The 19,269-nt window shown below is 50.3% G+C and overlaps 8 protein-coding genes across 8 annotated transcripts; 3 read left to right on the forward strand and 5 right to left on the reverse strand.

Annotated features, from left to right (window-relative positions):
* Nucleotides 1-10: 10 nt before the first annotated feature.
* On the reverse strand, nucleotides 11-1,261 carry An08g10080 (uncharacterized protein; the record flags this gene model as incomplete). Its single annotated transcript, XM_059749349.1, has 1 exon — nucleotides 11-1,261. The coding sequence occupies one exon, from the start codon at nucleotides 1,259-1,261 to the stop codon at nucleotides 11-13; it is 1,251 nt and encodes a 416-aa protein (XP_059601247.1).
* A 492-nt stretch (nucleotides 1,262-1,753) lies between these two features.
* Nucleotides 1,754-2,219, reverse strand: An08g10090 (hypothetical protein; the record flags this gene model as incomplete). Its single annotated transcript, XM_059749350.1, has 3 exons — nucleotides 1,754-1,797; nucleotides 1,880-2,071; nucleotides 2,195-2,219. 3 exons carry the CDS (start codon nucleotides 2,217-2,219, stop codon nucleotides 1,754-1,756), a joined length of 261 nt encoding a protein of 86 aa, XP_059601248.1.
* Nucleotides 2,220-3,039: 820 nt separating this feature from the next.
* An08g10100 (uncharacterized protein) lies at nucleotides 3,040-5,389 on the reverse strand (the record flags this gene model as incomplete). Its single annotated transcript, XM_059749351.1, has 7 exons — nucleotides 3,040-3,167; nucleotides 3,328-3,661; nucleotides 3,720-4,052; nucleotides 4,100-4,211; nucleotides 4,352-4,405; nucleotides 4,628-5,115; nucleotides 5,186-5,389. The coding sequence occupies 7 exons, from the start codon at nucleotides 5,387-5,389 to the stop codon at nucleotides 3,040-3,042; spliced, it is 1,653 nt and encodes a 550-aa protein (XP_059601249.1).
* Nucleotides 5,390-7,641: 2,252 nt separating this feature from the next.
* On the forward strand, nucleotides 7,642-8,167 carry An08g10110 (uncharacterized protein; the record flags this gene model as incomplete). The annotated part of the gene is made up of 3 exons (XM_001393082.3): nucleotides 7,642-7,657; nucleotides 7,726-7,935; nucleotides 8,004-8,167. 3 exons carry the CDS (start codon nucleotides 7,642-7,644, stop codon nucleotides 8,165-8,167), a joined length of 390 nt encoding a protein of 129 aa, XP_001393119.1.
* An 827-nt stretch (nucleotides 8,168-8,994) lies between these two features.
* On the forward strand, nucleotides 8,995-9,585 carry An08g10120 (hypothetical protein; the record flags this gene model as incomplete). Its single annotated transcript, XM_059749352.1, has 3 exons — nucleotides 8,995-9,066; nucleotides 9,163-9,322; nucleotides 9,416-9,585. 3 exons carry the CDS (start codon nucleotides 8,995-8,997, stop codon nucleotides 9,583-9,585), a joined length of 402 nt encoding a protein of 133 aa, XP_059601250.1.
* Nucleotides 9,586-10,329: 744 nt separating this feature from the next.
* An08g10130 (uncharacterized protein) lies at nucleotides 10,330-14,604 on the forward strand (the record flags this gene model as incomplete). Its single annotated transcript, XM_001393084.3, has 2 exons — nucleotides 10,330-10,391; nucleotides 10,659-14,604. 2 exons carry the CDS (start codon nucleotides 10,330-10,332, stop codon nucleotides 14,602-14,604), a joined length of 4,008 nt encoding a protein of 1,335 aa, XP_001393121.1.
* A 1,179-nt stretch (nucleotides 14,605-15,783) lies between these two features.
* Nucleotides 15,784-16,668, reverse strand: An08g10140 (60S ribosomal protein eL31; the record flags this gene model as incomplete). The annotated part of the gene is made up of 3 exons (XM_001393085.3): nucleotides 15,784-15,990; nucleotides 16,070-16,144; nucleotides 16,579-16,668. The coding sequence occupies 3 exons, from the start codon at nucleotides 16,666-16,668 to the stop codon at nucleotides 15,784-15,786; spliced, it is 372 nt and encodes a 123-aa protein (XP_001393122.1).
* A 473-nt stretch (nucleotides 16,669-17,141) lies between these two features.
* Nucleotides 17,142-18,113, reverse strand: An08g10150 (uncharacterized protein; the record flags this gene model as incomplete). Its single annotated transcript, XM_001393086.3, has 2 exons — nucleotides 17,142-17,968; nucleotides 18,059-18,113. 2 exons carry the CDS (start codon nucleotides 18,111-18,113, stop codon nucleotides 17,142-17,144), a joined length of 882 nt encoding a protein of 293 aa, XP_001393123.1.
* Nucleotides 18,114-19,269: the final 1,156 nt, after the last annotated feature.

Genomic DNA, 19,269 nt, shown 5'->3' on the forward strand with positions numbered 1-19,269 from the left:
TGGTAATCTTCTAAGTCAATGTAGGGAATGTTTGAAGACCTGGAGTCATTGCCGCCGAAAATATCCTTCCGGCTTGCTCCAACATCTCCCTGCCTGCGTTGAGTCTTGCCATTGTGTTTGACATGACATGGGGACCAAACACAGATCCAGATCCTATTCCAGCTGGCGGCCCAGGAGACGCGTAGAGACCACGACTCTGCTGGGGTTGAAGACCGGGTCTGTTAGGCATCGTAGGGGCAGAAGAGCCCCAACGCGGGGGACGCTCATGTGGAGCGGCTGAGATGTGGCAATGGCGTTGGAAGTCGGATGGTGTGATCTCAGCAAGGTCGCTATCATCGCTACCAAGCAAGGGCTGGGAATCTTGGGTTCCATTGACGGGGGAACGGTGAGAGTGCAGAGAATCCGATGGTTTTGATCGCGCCCGAGATTCGGGGAAACGGTCAGTGTCCGTCATAGAAGGTCTGTTAGACGCAAAAGCAGGACCGGAAGCGGAAACAGAAGGTCTTAAAGGAAATATGCTTTGCGAAGACGACGGCGACTCAGACGGCTCATAGAAGGAGTCATTAAGTCGGCGAGCAAATTCCGCGTCACGGCGCTCCTGTTCCCTGCGTTCCTCAAGCCATTTCTCGGCCCTTCTTTGCTCTTCTTGGATCTCGCGCATGATATCGGCGCTGTCGATGCCCAAGATCTGGCGTAGCTGTTCATTGCCAGCGAGAGGGTCTCCTAGGTCATCGTCGGAAGCATCATTGCTAGGCTCAGCCTCAGGACTAACGCGACGCATCCGCTTTGGTCGCCTGGGATTTGGGGCCTCCAGGTCGTCTGTGAAATCCGAGGAGTCCGAGTCATCTTCATCGTCTTCAGGGTGGCTATCCTCACTGCTGAAGTGTAGACGCTTTCGCAGAGTCGACGGTTCATGAGCGACATCAAAGCGCAACACAGACCGATCATCGGAGGAAGAAGACGAGTCCACCGAAGGTGTACTACCAGCATTTTGCGGGGCATCAGAAAAGGCACCATCTAGCTGTGCAGAAGACAAGCCCGAGTGGACTGGACCAGGTGGCGGAGACGCAGCGGACGGGCCCCCAGTGGAACGACCTTGGAGCACCGCTAGTCGCGCTTCCAGGCGTTTGATGACATCTAGAATCTCTTGTCGGTCTTCAGCTGCATCTGGACGTTCCTCGTCCAAGCTTTGCAGAATGACCTGGTTGAGTTCAATATCCTCTAGGATTTCTTGGATTGACGCGTCGGACGCGGAGGCCATTATTCCCGAAGTTACTGAGCAAGGCTAGACTGGCAGGGCGCAGGCCGACCCCACAAGAACTCAGAAAACTGGCGGTTTGATCTCACCAGCGATCAAAGAGGGATCGCTCGTCTATTCTTATTAGACAATGGGAGAACAGAGGCTGTAAGAGAAGATCAAAGAAGGGGAAAGGCAAGGAAGAAGGAGGTTAAAGTAGATGGGGGCGCGGTATTCGGGGGGATCTGATTGATGGAGTTGCGGGAGTCGCGATCGCTTGGCGGTACCTGGCAGCTGAGTTTAAAAATTAGAAGAGACAGAAGATGTAATTAACACAACACTTTTTTAGTCTTTGTTTCCCTGCTTAAGTGAATCTTTCTGAATGAACCTCTTAGGCGTCATCCGCAGGGACTGCGACCATGGTAAAGGGGTACGATCACATAAGTACCTCTGTGAATTCAAGGCTCTGAAGTTTGCCCCGGGTTGACTGGGTGGCAATCTCCATTCCCTACCGCTTCAGGATGCCTGAAAAATTGCTTTTGCCGGATGTCCGTTCTGGCCTGTCATATTGAAGTCTATCCCAGGTGAATATAAAAATTTTACAATTCTCTCCAGATTGCACGGGGAGACGACACTCCTTACTGTATCTTTTGTTTATCATCCAATCATCTTCAAAGGATCCAAATGATTCAGTAACTGTGCTCAATTCATGTGCATTCATCCGGCAGCTATAGTTCTTTAACGTAGTAGAAGCAGTAACACCACCGGCTGTGGCGCTCATTAGCCACACTTTATGAATCTGCCCCCTTTTATGTGCACGTCTATATCCGGCATCTATCACGCTTCAGATAGTATTCCTTTGTCTTCAGCGATGGGAAAGCAGTAATTTTGCCAGTCTTGCACCTACTTACGATAGCATATCCAGTTAATGTCAGATCAGCCACAGTAGTGTCTTACCTCCATCTGCCGGGTAATTATGCATCATGCCATGATGCACATGTCTAGCATTCGCTCATCTCCGTCAATATTGTGCTATGTTTATGAGCACTGCTGGAACAAATGGTACGTTTCAGTCTGTGCTGCCTTAGAGGGAATCCAAGTCAGCCCCTCATCTTGAGGGGGAGGACAAGAGGCAGATTCTGGCTGTGGCTATGCTATTAGTACCAGCAGACAATACGAGGTAGGCAGAAGACAAACACTTCGACACATACATATATTTCTATGTGGAAATGGTTGTCGGATTGATGTAGACATATCTAAATTGAGATGAACACGTTGAACAGTGTCGATTGAATGAACAACCAGACCAAACCAAGAAGCAAGAAGACAATGACTACCAGTTCAAGGGCCATGGTTCTGCCTCGTGCCGTAGACAGCGACGGGCAATCGGGTCAGGTCACGAGCTGCTCTCTGGGATGCAATGATAGGGTCCTCTGAAGAGCCAGAAGGAATGGATGAGGCCGGGAAAACATAGTTTTTCGAGCAGGACGGTGGGATTAAATAACTCAAGCGACAGCATGGTCACGGCTCCATGGAATATTCCTTGATGCTTTTATTTCCTGAGTTTTGTAGAGGAAAAGGCAGTAAAGGATGCCTGAAGCTATTTAGCTCGCAATTCTGCTTGATTTAGGGAAGTTCCTTTTCGATGTAATGAGCACGGGTAATAAGCTCTATGTCTCAACGAAATGCAGTTATACGCGCATCTGGCTTTCTTTATGATGTTGACCAATAACTCATGATGCTGATACTATGTGATTAGTCACGGCTCAAGACGGAGAACTAGAAGCGATGACCATCAGGCGCTAAAGCAGACCGGGGAGGGATATTATACGGCCAGACAGGCCTGTCGACGAGAGTTTGGCAAATCTACTCTTGAATGACCCCTGTATCTCCCAATGCCTATGAGGTAACTCAAGTAATTGGACAGGAACTGATTCAATTGTATATATATGATCTATCTAGATCTTAACTACGCTTCTTGCGCCGGACAGTGAGCTTTGTGGTCACAGGTGGCAGCTGGAAACGGCCCCATCCTACATGGTGATTGGTCAACACACTTTCAATAAAAGCTACCGATCAACGAAACTTACTGTGAATCTTAGGACGCACTAAGATAGGCTGAACGTCATAGTTTAGTAGCATCTCCGCGATGAACACCTTGAAAATGTGGGCAAAGATAAAGCGTCCAGGGCACTGCCGACGGCCGTGACCGAAGACCACATACTCATCGCTAGTTGTGGTCATCGAACTCTGACGTATCGCGCTTTCAGATGCATTCTCGATGTAAAACCGATAGGGATTGTATCTGTCCGCCTCCGGATATATTTCCTCATCACGGTGGAGGGCATACTGGGGGATCCCGACCTTTGTCCCGCAAGGTAGGAAAAGACCGTTCGCAAGACTGACACCAGTGGGGGCGACGACCTGCATTGTGAGTGACACCACGAAGTGAGAAAGGGGAAATTGAGGAATTCGCGCATACCTTCCTCGTTGGGCTGGCAGCGTTGATGCCGTTCAACCGAAGGCTCTCCTTCACAGCACTGTCCAGCAGAGCAGCCCTTTCCAGGTCCTCTGCATTCCAGTAACCACTTGAATTACCAGCAATGCTCTCAATTTCTGCTCTGAGATGATTGACAAGATTCTCATCAATGGGATCACTTAGAATATCCAGAAGAACACTTGTAGCAGAGACCGCAGTCGTGTGTACACCCGGGAAATTGATCATAAAGATTCTATATGATAACCACATGGACGTGGCTTCAATCGGCCATTTGCTGCGAAGTCCGGCGCGAATGAGCAGGTCAAGCAAGCTGTCCTGAGGGAAGGTCAGCACAAATTCGAACCGTGGATAAAGGTACTCACCACAGACTTCAGTGTTTCCTCCTGGGCTTCGGGATCCCTCTGCTTTTGCTGCTCTTTGATCTTGGACTCAATGATAGGCTTCATGCGCTTGTGAAAAATCACCTCGAAGTATCTATTGATCATTCCCACTATGGGCCCGATGATCCTGGGAGAAGATTAGACTCCGGTGAATACGATTTAGGGAGGCGCTACCGCCACACCAGCCAGGCTTCCTCCACACCGGCCTCAGCTCATGCCACACCCTCTGCCTACCTTCCGCCTATCTTAGTAGGTAAGGTCCGCTCTCTATTAAGTAAGGCTTGCTTTCTGGATTTTCTGCCTCAGGTAATGATGATCCTAAAATAGTAGGCAGTGAGAGTCTGCCTGCTCTAAAAAACCAGCCTTATATCATAAAGAGCGAGTCTTATCTACTAAGATAGGCGGAAGGTAGGCAGACGGTGTGGCATGAGCGGAGGCCGGTGTGGAGGAAGCCTGGCTGGTGTGGCGGTAGCGCCCCCCACGATTCATTAGCATTGTGGACATACGTACGGGTGAAGGAAAGACGGAAATGCCTTGATGATACTTGCCCCAAAAACGATGGCATCTGAGCAATGTGCCATGGCATTCAGAAGAGTCTCGTCGCTATGGCCTGGTCCAATTGCAAGCACATTAATCATCCGCGACGCCATCTTCTCCATTGCACAGTACAAGCTGACGTCGACCCATGTCTCTGAATCCTCGCCCCAGAGGTCTGCCAGACATGATCGGGCTTCCTCAGCCAGTGACCTTGCAACCGAGTCCGTCTTAAGGGTTTCAGTCAGATCTTTACTGATAAGTTTGACATAGAAATCATATTTCTTGGCAAAAGCTAGCGGCCAGCTGGTGTACTTCAGTTGGAAAAAATCAGTAATATAAGCTTTGAAGCTGTATTCGTTTTCTTTCGAAAACAAGACGTGCTTAGCCAGGTCTTTTGGAAGAAGAACTTCATCGCCTTCAGCGACGCTGGGCAGCACGAATGGTTTCTGATGCTTAGAGTACTAAATAGCAATGAGATTAGCAAAACTATCACCCAACTTATGATGCATGCTTCAGAGGCGTGCCACCAACCTTCTGATAACCCTCCCGAATGAAGCCTATGGGATTGACGCCAACGAAACGCTCCACCGCACGTCCTACAAGATCCTCTCTGTTCAAAACCCGAGGAATGCCATTAGGAACCGACGAAGTCTCAAAGAGTTTTACGACGAGGCACAAGCCAACGCCTATGATACCTATCACGAGCCAGGAGGCGATGCTGATACTGAGAAACATGTCTCTTCGGTTGGGATATGTAATTGGTCCTTCAGACAGAGGTAAAGCGGACATTGACCGGATTGATCGATACCATAGAGTGATAGTTACGCACAGGCACGCCCTTTATGTATACGAGGGGAGAAAAAAAAGAGAGAGAGAGCTGTGTGTATTCAGACAACATCATCGGCTGCTTCCAAGTTTTTCCTGTGGATGAATGTATGGAAGCTCTGGAGAGAGCAGGTATAGTCAGTTACAACAAGGCCAACTGACCTTGGCACCGGAGGGCCCCGGTCCATCGATCATAGGTTGCCCATAATATTGCGACGCCTGGATAAAACATACTGACCAATAATATACTGGACCTGGCTGAACATTCCGAGCTACCATGAACTAGGGAAACTATTGGGAGAGACATACTTCTGTCAAACTCGAAGTGCTCCGGCCTGCATACCGTATACTACTTGATTGACAATCAGAGACTAACCCTAAGCTGTGGATAATACATCAACAGCTCACTGCATAAGACCTTCAGCCATCCTGACATTTTCGGATTGCGAACTCACAGACCCACTGTACACTGTCAATCTATATCCACCTGCCATGAGAGAGGAAACCCTAATGCGTCACATAACTGGCATGTCCCCACACAGGAGATGGCTGACCCATTGTAGTAAGGTTTCAGGCATCCCACAGTAAGATGCGACAAAACCTTCTTCTCACAACCGGATCCACTGCACCATGTGGTGGCCATTATCAGAGTCGGGAGCAACCAAGATAACCGGCGCACATATTTCCTGCCGTCTCTGATGCTAGACGCTGGACTCGGACGGAGATGCAGAAACTAGGTATCCTTGTGCAGCTAGTCTAAGCACCAAGCGGGCATGATTGAAACCTAAGACCCGCGAGTCAGGGTCCCGAAATAATTGACAGATATTGTCTTCTGCTGTATTGTTGTTGTTTTTGTTGTTGATGATAATGAAGTTGGTTCGTGTATAATATTTGAGTATAACTTCCTGTCAGACAGTCAGTGCCGTCTAGGATCACCAACTTGACGAGGGTACTGGCTTTATTCTGACATGGGAGCATATAGCATGATTATAGAATCATTGTGGCGCACTGGCTTGGGACAACCGAGTATGTCCGATTACGCTTCTTGTTCATCCCGTACTTTGGACTGAAGTTGGATTGCCCAGCATGTCTCGCCTCATAGCTCAGACCCATATCCCAAGATAGAATTGATTTCGTACCAGACCATACGATAACGGATGATAAGCTTTCGAGACATTTACTGTAGCCAGGCACTATCAGATTTTTTATGCTATGTCTGCTGTCTACGTGGCCTATTCTTACTATGAAGTTGAGCCACCAAAGGAAGTGTTTGGATGCCTTTCTGTTGCGGCGATCAGTATGCGTTGGAGCATTGGAATGGCCAATTTGATAAAATGATATGGGCTAGATTTAGTTGAGTTTAGACACGAACGATGTGTCTGCCTCTTAAATTGTATACCGTATGGATAGTGAGTTGAATGCCTGAGGCGGAAAAAATAAGATCATTTTCGGCGGTCCCGCGGACAATCCATGAGTGCCCGTGTGAGAGCGCCAAGTCACACGAGACGATCGCTCGCATGTGGGTATCAGCATCCGGCTTGCAGAATGGTCCTCGGTCAGGTTACTTAATTCGACTATACGGGGAAGCGGTGGCGGAGTAAATATGTATGTAGATCTCCGAGACCGAGAAAGGTGTTGAGTCGTTGAAAGTTTATCAACAGGGTTGACCAAGGCAGGAAGCAAGTAGCTTTTTGTAGCAGTCTTGCTTGTGCAATTGAGCCAGCGAATCTGCACCGCTGACGTAGAGTTCAATGTAGCATTTTCTCCGACATCTGCAGCAAGGGGGAAGTGTAATGCAGACTGTGAAGCAAGAAGTAAAGGGATCAATCAAGTTGGTGGTGGTACTACTCCGTACTTCGTTGATCACAGATCACAGGGACTGGTTGGCTGGCTGACTGGTATCTATCTAGTGAGAGTGGTGGGCAGCCTCGGTCCAACCGTGCCGCGACCGCCTCCATTTCACATGTTCCGTCGCCCGAACTCTCCGGGGTAAGCTCGCCGCAATAATAAGCAACCCCGGGGTCCAGCGCTGCTATTAATATATAATTCCGGTCCCTCCTCGGTGACAGTCTGTCTGAATATCTGGTTACATCAAAACTTACTAACTCCTCTCCTCTCCGTTCACTGTCGGTTTACCCTTTCTATCTTCTCTCATAGTCACCATGTCTCTCAAGAACGGTACGTCTATCCTCTCATCGCCATCCTAATGGTGAGCTGTGGCTGAACATCGTCAACCCCCCCTACAGACGCTTTCCCTTCTTCTGCCGCCTTCGACGCCATCAACTCGACTCTGCAGGCTGATGCTGCCGAGCGCAAAGAGGCCATCAACAAGGCTAAAGCGGTGGTCGCCTTCAACATCAAGAACGACAAGGGCAAAGAAGAGAGCTGGTATCTCGACCTCAAGGACAAGGGTGTTGTGGGCAAGGGTGCTGCTCCCGAAGGAGGAAAAGCTGATGGTGAGTTCAAACAATTATTCGCACCAGATGACGGATCCGATGCTGATGAGGCATCGATGTTATTGCAGTGACTCTCTCTCTTTCGGATGCCGACTTCAGCGCCCTCGTAAGCGGCAAGGCCAATGCCCAGAGGCTCTTTATGGGTGGGAAGCTCAAGATCAAGGGCAACATTATGAAGGCGACCAAGATGGAGCCTGTCCTGAAGAAGGCCCAGGGCAAGGCTAAGCTATAGATACCCGGTTTTTGTTCGTTATCTTTCTGCTACAGTTGAAACATCAATATTGAAACACTGCTGGTATTGTGTTTTTTTATGTATCAGCTGGTACTGTTTTCATTGTAGGCTACTGGGCACTGCTACTATCTATGTACTAGGGGTAGGCTTAAGAATGCTGCGACGTCATTTCAATCAGGTAGAACGTAATCCCGGTAGATTACTAGTATTCGATGACACGTGACCCGAAAACACCGTAATCTCAACCGCTCCTTCCGAGCGCGCCTAGATAGCAAGAATCAAGCGTTTATGACGACTTCAATATTGATCTATAACATCGTTCCAACAGGCTATGAGCCTGGCTCCAACATGATGTCTAAACCCTATACCAGCAAGCTGTCGGTTCAAATACAGGCCTGATCAACCTACAAGAATTATGACATATGATGCCCTGAAGTCTACAGAGAAACGACTATTACTACATATCTAGATAGATGTCCCTAAGCAGCAAGTTATTCCCTAGAAACTGAATTGAATTATTGAATCCACTATACCGCAGCAAGTCTGAGGGGGCCGTGTTGAGACATTTGAGTTACCCCTGCTGCTTGGTGGCCATCGATATATCGTTTCACTAGTTTGGTCTACGAAGTACTTGGCAGAAACATATAAGTTCCAACAGTATTCATCGAAACTGTAGGATGGAGAAACACTCGAGCTCGTAAGAGTTAGGGAGAAATAATTTCGGAGAAAAACCCGATGATTTTATGACTGTGTTTCGTGTTATTGTGCCCTCCATTATCGGGCTTTTATCACGGTGGTTTCCATAAGATGGGCTGAGTGGTCACGTCATGCCGATGAAGTATATATTTGCCGACGCAGTGGTCGCTACTGCCACTACCCTGTACTCATATTACTATGTGGTACCCTCACCAAAATATTTATTGAACTAGAAATAGCGGACAATCAGATCGGCACTCTCCGACTACCAAAAGAATTAACTTAATGAACACATGTAGGTGTCAGCCATCTGCGCAAAAAAGGCACGCCCTGCAGCTGCGAGAATGAGGGAACTTGCCATGGAAACCAAATTGGTGAAAGAATTGCGGGTGACCCGAAGTGGGAAGAAATCACAATACCCCGTATTGAGACGGTTTGACATGCCGCCTGCACTTCAGGGTGTGTGTAATAGACGTAACAATACATAATGCGGAAGACATGGATGGGGAGTGCAGAACAAAATAAAGAAACCCTCTTTTCTTCCAACATCAGGACCAAAGAGCCCCATCATCATAATCATGATAATGGCCGCCGGCTACCTCGTACAGGGTCTCTTTGCTAAGCAAGACCCTGGTCGACCATGGCTCATGGCCGCCTCGCCTGGGGCACGTAAAAAGCGAAAGCGCCTTTATGTCATCCCGCCAAGATGTCACCTTGCATAGTCATCACGTGACCGTAATTTTTTCTGCCAGCAACCTTCCCTCTTTGCCGGCAAAAGTCGCGAGCCGACGCTTCAAGGCTAAAAAATAAAGCTCACTGGAGCACACACCCCCATCTTCACCAAGGCAGAGCGCATCGAATGGAGCCGCGCGTCTTCATCACTACATCTAGCAGTACCTAACGCTCACTGCTCTGCCTTTCACCTTTCCCCCTCCTCCTTTGATTCCGTTTTGGTCTCGTGGCCTCGCTAGTTTCGCGCTGCGCGACTCATTCACAAGACGATCGCGCAATAACCTGCCCTCACTTCCTGGACAGGTCTATGTTGGGATAAACCACAAATCTGGACCAAATCACTCGCGATTTCTCGATACAACACCTGCGCGGAATACGTTGATCGCCTGGCTTACCGGTCCGTTCACACGTACTCATTTTAGAGGGCCCCATATCTCAACCGACGCACCATCTGAGAGTCTTTGGAGCTACGGGCACAGATTCTACCGGACGGATTCGAGAGGCCAACTGCAGTCCCCAGATATCTTTCGTACGCAGTGAATAATCGTACACCGTGCATGCCGAACGGTCATTAAGGGGTGAATTCGGACGTCTAAGAAGGGGCTGAAGCCAACTGCTGTCTAAAACCGTCGAGAAACTCGCCGCTGAAGACGTCGGGGGCTCCACTATAGATGTCTAAGAGATCGGCCCAGGGCCCTCAAGGGGACAAGGATACCGATCTGTTTCAATTCAACATGTCGAGCACACCGGACGATAAGCCGCAGCGGGCAACCGCGGCGCAGCTGGCGAACAGAAAGTAAGTGGATGTAGACCGACCTTTACGGCCAATGTCATGCATGCAATCATTCACTTGTCCTGCAGCCCCCAAAGTTACTGGGACGTGTGCTGAAAACAGGGCTCGAGTTTGATCTCCCATTCTATTCTTTGTATTCTCTCCTCGTCCAACACCTCGCCTTATCCACACGCTCACACGCTTTTACTTTATGTTTCATCTTATCATCTCGCTCATCAGTCTCATTTGCACGTCATTTAATTACAAAGTCGTTGCTAACACTGTTATCAGAATCAAAGAAGTTCGGAGGCGTCGTCCCAACAGTGCTGCTCCGAGTGCTCCCGCGCCGTCGTTTGGCGGAGGTCCTTTCGCTTCCATAGATCCTAACACAGTCTCTTCCACGCCCGCTAGTTCCCAGACAGCGTCCAACGGATTCACTTTCGGCCAGAGTCAAAACCAGAGTTTTCCAGGAGCTAGCTCAGCGCCCAGCCAGAACGGAGGCACTCCATTTGCTTTTGGCTCTGGAGGCGGTGGAAGCTCTTCTTCTTCCTTTAATTTCTCTTCATCCTTTGGAGGTACAAGCTCAGCTAGCAATCCATTCGCCAGTATGAACACTACTACTTCCGACCAGTCATCTAAACCGGCTAGCTTCTCTGGATTCCAGGGCTCACTCTTCAATATCCCTCCGGGCGGAAACCAGTCTCCCGCTCAGCAGCCTTTGCCTTCAGGCTCAATATTTGGCACATCATCCCAATCGAATGCTAGCACGGGTGGCCTTTTCGGCGCCAGCACAAACAATGGCCCTTCCGCCTCTGGTGCGGCTACTCCTGCGTCAGGAAGCATATTCGGCCAAAATAATGCTGCTGCCGCTGCTAGTACCCCTTCCACGAATCTCTTCGGGCAGTCTAGCGTGAAGAAACCGTCCCCATTCGGTCAATCCTCAGCATTTAGCGGAGATGACTCGATGCAAACTTCCCCTGATGCAAAGGGTAGCGGGTCTCAGCAGAAACCATCCATCTTCAGTAGCGCTCCTCCGGCTCAGCCTAGCTTTGCGGGCGCTGGAAGCACTTCATTGTTTGGTGCATCTGCTTCGTCGGCGGCAGAGACCCCCTCCAAGCCCGTCTTCGATTTCAAGGCAACCACCCCTTCAACATCACTGTTTGGCGGCGCTGCCACCCCAACCCCCTCTGCTTCCACACCCGCCCCGGCTGCTGTGACCACCGCTGCTCCGGCATCATCCTCATTATTCGGCGCTGCTTCGCCCGCGAAGCCATCTACGCCATTCCAGAATCCTTTTCAGTCATCGAACCTCTTCCAGACCACACCCTCAACATCGCAAAAGCCCGACGAAGAGAAGAAGGAAGAGCCCAAGCCTGCTGACTCGCAGCCTAAATCTCCATTCCAATTCTCTGCATCAACGACTACACCAGGCTCTCTGTTTGCTAAGAGCGATGCCCCTGCCTCTCCAGCTCCGGCCGCTCCTTCAACTGGTTTATTCCAGACTTCGTCTACGAAGAACCTCTTTGAGCCCAAACCACCTGCAACTGCAGATGCGGAACAGACGAAGGCGCCAGCAAACCCCTTTGGTGGCTTGTTTGCGAAGCCGGCGACTCCGAGCAAACCTGCAGGCGAGCAGCAGCCCCTTCCTTCCTCTTCCACACCTTTCCAGGGTCTTTTCTCCAAGCCAAGTACTTCCAATGATGCAGCAAAGACTAGCGAACCGGAAAAGCAGGCCACCCCTGGTCCAATGTCGTTTGCTCCCTCCAGTGGTGGTTTCTCCCAAACCTCTAATCTTTTCTCACCCAAGCCTGCAGCATCACCGGCTCCCGCCGCGGAGACTCAAGCAACGGCGGCTTCAACCTCTGCTGCTCCCGTTGATAGTCCCATCAAGGTCAATGGCGCGAATTCCTCACCGTCGGTTTTCACCAATGGAAACACTGCACCCTCCACTTTCGGACAGATGCAGACTCCGAAACTGGCAGGCAAGACAACGGACCCGAAAACTTCCGAAGATGCTGAGATGCTTTATCGCATGCGCACCCTGAACGAGTGCTTCCAGCGTGAACTGGCTAAATTGGACCCCTCGAGCCAGAACTTTGACGCCGCTGTCCAGTTTTACATGCGTGTTCGCGCCACCCTTGGCGCTTCCGTTGGTTCTAAGCGCAAGGCATCAGGCGAAGCTGAGGATGCTGTTGCAACTAAGAAAGCTCGGCCATTTGGTATCCCCTCCGAAAAGGCTGACACGCCCAAGGAGAACTCTACTACTCCAGCCGTGTCTGCACAAAGCTCCACGCCATTCAAGGGATTTGGCACAAGCCAGGCCTCTCCGGCAAGTTCCAAGAGAAAGTCCATCGATGAGGGCGATGACAATAGCCCTGCTAAGCGTGTCAACGGAGACTCCAGCACAGCAAACATATTTGCTCAGTCTTTCTCAAAGTCCAAGACCGAGGCTGAGAAGCCTGAACCTTCCGTGGTCAAGCCGTCCACTCCCGAATCTACTAAACCCGCTCTATTCTCTACTACGCCAACTACGGCGCCCGCCAAACCTCTGTTCTCTCTCTCGGATTCGGCTTCAAAGGGTTCGGCTTCCACCTCGCTTTTCTCGTCGTCAATGTCCAGTGCTACTTCAACATCAGCCGCTTCCGGAGGAAATGCCCCCAAGAACCCTTTTGTACTGAAGCCCACCTCCAGTGAAGGCTCTTCCACAGGCTCTGCAGGTGGCACAGACTTCTTTGCCCAATTCAAGGCCCGATCTTTCGAGGATGCCGAGAAGGAGAAAGAGAAGCGCAAAGCTGAAGATTTCGACTCGGAGGAAGAAGACGAAGCTGAGTGGGAACGCCGTGACGCTGAGGAACAACGGAAAAAGCAAGAGCAGTTTGGGACTCAAACCCAGAAACGCGCGAAGTTCGTCCCTGGTAAAGGCTTCGTTTTTGAAGATGAGAGCAACGAATCTCCTGCAAAGAAGGCAGAGGACTCCTCTTCCACTACCCCCGGCGCTGGCACCATCTTCTCTAGCCAAAATAACACTGCAGTCAAGTCCAACAACATTTTTGGTCATCTGTCGGCGACTCCATCTGAGGCCGAAGACAATGACAACGACGCGGATGACACGGAGGAAGCCTCTACTCCTGGCGACGAGTCGGACGATGCGGCCGAAAATGCTGTTGCAGCCGATAAGAAGGCTGAATCTGCCGATTCATCAGCCAAGGAGCCCGAAGCTGGTGGTCGCAGTCTTTTCGATCGCGTTCAGTATGGTGAGGACGGAAAACCCAAGCGCCAGGGTGAAGAGGAGCCAAAGGGTAACGTTTCGACTCTCTTCGGGTCGTCCAACTTTTCGTCCTCCTTCAACACTCCCACCTCCCTCACCCCAGCCAGCAGTGGCGAGTCCAACCTGGCTGCGCCAAAGCCCGCGACGACCAACCTCTTTGGCGCTCCGAGCACAACCAGCAGCATCTTTGGTACTCCCTTGTCTGGTTCTGGAAACAGCACCCCTTCCATCTTCAATGCAGCCCAAAACGCTACTAAGTCGACTGGGGATAACACATGGAAGCCCGACTCTCCGATTAAGTTTGCCAGCGACTCTGCCAGCGCTTCATCGTCAAAGCCGGACTCTGGGTCGGCAACGCCAGCGCTCGAGGCGCCCAAGCCATTCTCCAATCTTTTCGGAGCACCGCCTTCCCTAACCAAATCATCTACGTCTAAAGATGCTCAACCGTCCCTTGGGTTTACCTTTGGTACACCGGGACAGTCGTCGCCGTCTGTCTTTGCTCCATCCACACTTACTTCTGCCGCTCCCAGTCGCTCCACCACCCCCGGAGGTGCATCTGACACGGGAGCAGAAGAGTCGGGAGACGGTGATGGCGCCGAGTCCTTGCCTCAGCTCGATCTCACGCGTGGTGGCGCCGGCGAGGAAAACGAAGATCTAGTGGCGGAGAGCCGGGCTCGTGCCATGAAGCATACGACGGGCACCGGTTGGGAGAGTCAAGGCGTTGGTTTCCTTCGCGTTTTGAAGGATCGGACCACGTCTCGTGGGCGAATCGTCGTACGGGCAGATCCGAGCGGCAAGGTGATTCTGAACACGCGCTTGATGAAAGAGATTCGATACTCCGTGGCTAAGAACAGCGTTCAATTCCTTGTCCCTCAATCCGAAGGCCCTCCTCAGATGTGGGCCCTGCGGGTCAAGACGAACGCGGATGCCGAGCGCCTCTGCAAATCCATGGAAGAAACAAAGAACTGAGTACTGCACATTTTGATTACTACGACTAGATGCGGTACATAGGATATGCGACTGAATTTACTTGATGGACTTTGCAGGCGTCTAAGTGGCGATGTATTATGATGTGCTTTTCTCTCTTACTTCTGTTTTATATCTACCTTGCCTTTCTGCAACAGCAGACCCTCCACCCTGCGCCGTTTTGGGTCAACCAACCCCCTTCTCCCTTTTGTCCGTTGAAATTGAATCGTCCGGCCTTGCAACTACAGTTATTCTCTTTTTTTATTCACGACGGGCCGATAAAAGACTATCGGCTGTCTGCCGCCCGAACAAACAGACGGACATTTGTGGTTTCTTCCTTTCTCAAATATTCTCACCGGGAACTTGTCTTTGAAGATTGGTGTCTCTTCTCATTTTCTCCCTTCACTTTCACCTTTCAGACGCCTCAGTTCTCCCTTCTTCCCCGAATTTTCGAGAACCTGTGTAAGTAAAAATATTCCTTTTCTGTTTTGGCATCATGCAACTTGACTGCTGCGGCTGCATCTTCGGTAGCGTCGTTTGTTACTCTTACTCTCTGTCTGCCCAACCAGAAAACAGGCGCATCTAGCATAGCGAGTGGGAATTCGAAGAATCTGGTTTTTCTTTCTTTACGAAATGGAATTGTGCTTCTGAAGTTCGATTTTGCCATTGTTCATGTTTATAATTTATTTAAGAATTCTAATAAATTCTTTCACGTTCGGATTTTCTTCTGTAGTATCGGTAAGAGGGGGAGAAAAATGTGTAGTTGCATCAGTGATGGCCCGTACAACTACGAGGGCTGGGCATAAGGTATGCACCCCGCTACCACCACGAGCTACAGCCACGGCCAACGACACCGATTAACAAGTGACAAAGGTCTTAAGGAATGTAAGGGATGGTAATTGATAGCCGACAATCCAGCAAAATCCCATTTTTACTATTACGATATCACTGACGATCAGTCAACCTATATCTTCTACATGGTAATGAAAAGTGGAGGGACCAAAAAAATTGTGATTTTGGAATTTTTTTATTATCTCTTCCAAAAAGCCGAACCCCGTCCCGTTGCATCATCCATCATGAAAAAAGAAAACCCGTCAAGCTTGCAAAGAATCTGGGCTTCATTTTTGGGGGAATAAGATACATGATGTTGTTTTTTTTCATCGATCAAGGAGAAAGAGTAATTTACTCCTCATCGACAACGGCGGTGTGAAGACCCTTGACATCCTTGACGTTGACAGCCTGGACGTAGGAGTAGAGCTTCTCCTTGGCGCCCTCCTCGTCGTTACGCTTGCGGGAGATGCGGACACGGAGACGGTAGGGGACGCCCTTGACACCGGCTTCCCAGACCTTCTTGTTGAGCTGGGGGTCGACACGGACGTCGGTGGTGCCCTATTCAATGAGAATAGCGTTAGGTGGTTGTTTCTCTTTTTTTCCCCCATTTGAGTATGGGGGGAAGGGGGGTACTAACCATAGCACGGGTGGCGAAAGCGCGGATCTCCTTGATAGCACGAGGAGCACGCTTCTTGAAGGAAACACCGTGCATCTATACCCAAAAAAAGAACGAATATTAGTCTTCCGCCCGAATGCCATCTGATAGATGTGATTTTGAGAAATTTTGCTTTGCGAAATTGCGGCCATAGAGGTGGACTTCATCAAACTAATTCTTCTTTTTATGGGATTTGTTTTTTTTTCCTCTTTCAGAAAAAAAAAGACAATCTGGTTCCTGATTGTTCCTCCACACATGTAATTTTTCAGACAGGTGCGGTAAGCTCATCCTGAACCTCTCCTTCTTCACTCTTGTTCTCCGAGTTCGGGAGTGGTAGAGGTGGGCGGAGGAACGAGGATTCGGGTTCCCGCTTGTCTTTTTGTTCTCCGTCCAATTGCCTCCATGTTTTCGAGGTTCCGCGGAAATCGCTCGCAGGTAGAGTCGAGATTGTGATGAATTCAAGTGCATGTTTTTGGCTGTGTTCAACGTACTCTCTTGTGCATGTTGATGGTGTACTCGCGAGTGACAACGTCGGCGATGGCCGAGCGAGTCTTCTTGCCGGTCTTGACGGGGGCGGACATTTCTGTGGTTAAGAGAAGAATGTTAGGATGGGTGATTCTCGCGGAGAGAATGATAGGTTCAGGCAAAATTTGCGGAAAGATCTCACTCACTGAATGAGGGACAGAAGTGTCGGCTGTCGTGGGCTGCAGTGGTCGTCGACTGTCAAGGATGAGGAGATTTCGAGATGGTGTTTTTTCGCAGTGCTGGTGGGTTTTCCAGTGCGGCTCGCTTATCGCCTGTGCGCACCCTGATTCGTCCATTTTGCCAGCACGTGAATACCTTCCCGCAGCTAACTGTGCCATCGCCTGAGGCAACAATCAATCCCGCTTCAGGCTTGCTTGCTTGCTTTCCTACTCTCCTACTGTGGACTGTCACGCTCTTCCGGGACAATTAGGCTAACGGTCGCGGACTAGGTTCATGAATCGTTCAATTACAATCTAGGCTATGACTCGCTCGCAGCATATATTCATCGGACTCAATGCGAAATGCAGGGCTATTTGCTGTCGGCACTCACGTCCGAGTACAAATCGAACCGCCGCTGCGTGTAAATGGGAATACCCTTCCTCGTGTTCTGGATCGTCTCGTTATCCAGATCCGCGTAGATAATGTCTTCCTTCTCCTCCGTCTCAGCCAACACATTTGCGCTCGGATCCGCAACCAAACTGTGACCATAGGCGTGGTACGAGGCGCTCATGTCTCGAGCGGGACTGCACAAGGCCACATACACCTGGTTATCAACGGCGCGAGCACGAGCCAACAGCGACCAGTGCAGCGGACCCGTGGTGGTGTTGAATGCGCCCGGGTACACGAGCATGAAGGCGCCCTTCCGAGCCGCAATCATGCCGGCCTCCGGGAAGCGGATATCGTAGCAGATAGCCAGTCCGATTTTCCCATAGTCCGGCAGATCGACGACAGTCAACTGGTTACCAGGGGACAGGACCTCGCTCTCTTTGAAGGTGATCTTGCCGGGGATGTCGATATCGAAGAGATGAGTCTTGCGGTGGGTTCCAATTAAGGCACCGGTGGGGGAGAACACCAGCGAGGTGTTGTAGTACTTTTTCGTGGTCGGCTCAAGTTCCGGAATGCTACCACCCACCAAGTAGGCCTTGGCTTCTGCGGCGATGGACGAAAGCGCATGGTAGGAAGGGGACTGTTCTTGGGTGGGTGGGGAAGGAAGCAGTGTCTCGGCGTACTTTGGGAAGTATTGAGTACCGTAGGGAGAGTTGAAACATTCCGGAAGGACGATAAGAGAGGCACCAGCTTTGGCGGCTTCGAGAACCTTGGAGCGAGCATGTGCGAGGTTTACTGTTTTGTCGGCGCCTAAAGATCATCAACTCTGAGGATTCATTTCGGGCCAACTTGGAGGGAGTGAGGGAGGCGGGGACGGAGAGAGATCACAGTCGTACGCACCTGAGGCCAGTTGGATCAGGGCCAGTTTCAATGGTTTCTTGAGGAGAGAGGCCATGACTGTTATTGTAATTTACAATAGTAGCGAGAAGGGTGTCTATATGGGGGTAGTGAAGGGAAGGCGAGGCGATAGAGTCCGAGAGAAAGAGTTGGCCGAGTTGAAGCCATGCGGGGAAGCCAGTCGGAGTCGCTCCTTCCCTTCCCAGCTAACCTTGTTACTACTCACTCATACTCACTCCTCTCTTACTATCCAACCGCCCAAAAACTTCATCTCATCCACCACTTCTCGTGACTCATGTTATTACAACAATGATACTAACGTATAATTTCCTTCGTCGACTGTTACCTACTCGTTATCAACTTCGCAGTATAGTACTGACATGAGGGGCGCACGTGCGTCGTCACCTAAAACGCCTACGAAGAAAACTTCCCGGATTAAGTTAAAAATGCTGTCTCATCCGCATTCTGCAACCATCTGCCCTACTAAATCAGTAGGGACGGAGGACCCAGAGATCCCTCCGGCGATTTCCGGAGAAACAGCCGGCAAGGCAACATCAAGGCTACATTGCCGGGATCAGAGCGCTGTTTTACAAATGCTTCGCGTGGGATCGTTATCAATGCAACGCACTCACTATATTACCGTATAATATAGCTAGTCATGACCCTCGATCTTGTACACTCCTTCTCGACTCTCTTATTGCGCCCCGAGCAGAAGGCTAGAACCTCCCAGTGGAGAGATGCGAATGATTGGCGATGCCTGTTACACAAACAACAACAAGAATGCTACCGTTCTCCCGGCATCGTCCCTGTCTGAGATGTTAACAGCACTCAGCCAATCATGTGTGGATGGAGATTAAAGCCGACATGCTGGCAAATTGTTCTCGTACATTTAGGGCCCAGAGCAAGGTCCATGGTGCCAAGCTCTATCTGGCCACAAGCTTATGCTGAACGGTGTCGACTACTCTGGACTGACATTTGGGTAATCTCCCTCCTGCACCATGTAACTTCAGCCCACACACACACACGCTTCTGGGCCCAAACTGGCGGAGCCCGTATGGGGACCCCCACGGTGCACATAGGTCCAGTTGGTTGAATTCAGGGTACATCTAGATTTCGAATCATATCGACAATTCGCCATCAATTGTGTAACAAGCATCTCCCAGAACGTTGCTTCACCTGGTCTGCTCAGGCCGTTTCGGGAAATCTTGGCGCCA

The sequence above is a fragment of the Aspergillus niger genome (assembly GCF_000002855.4).
Source record: "Aspergillus niger supercontig An08".
NCBI lineage: Eukaryota > Fungi > Ascomycota > Eurotiomycetes > Eurotiales > Aspergillaceae > Aspergillus > Aspergillus niger.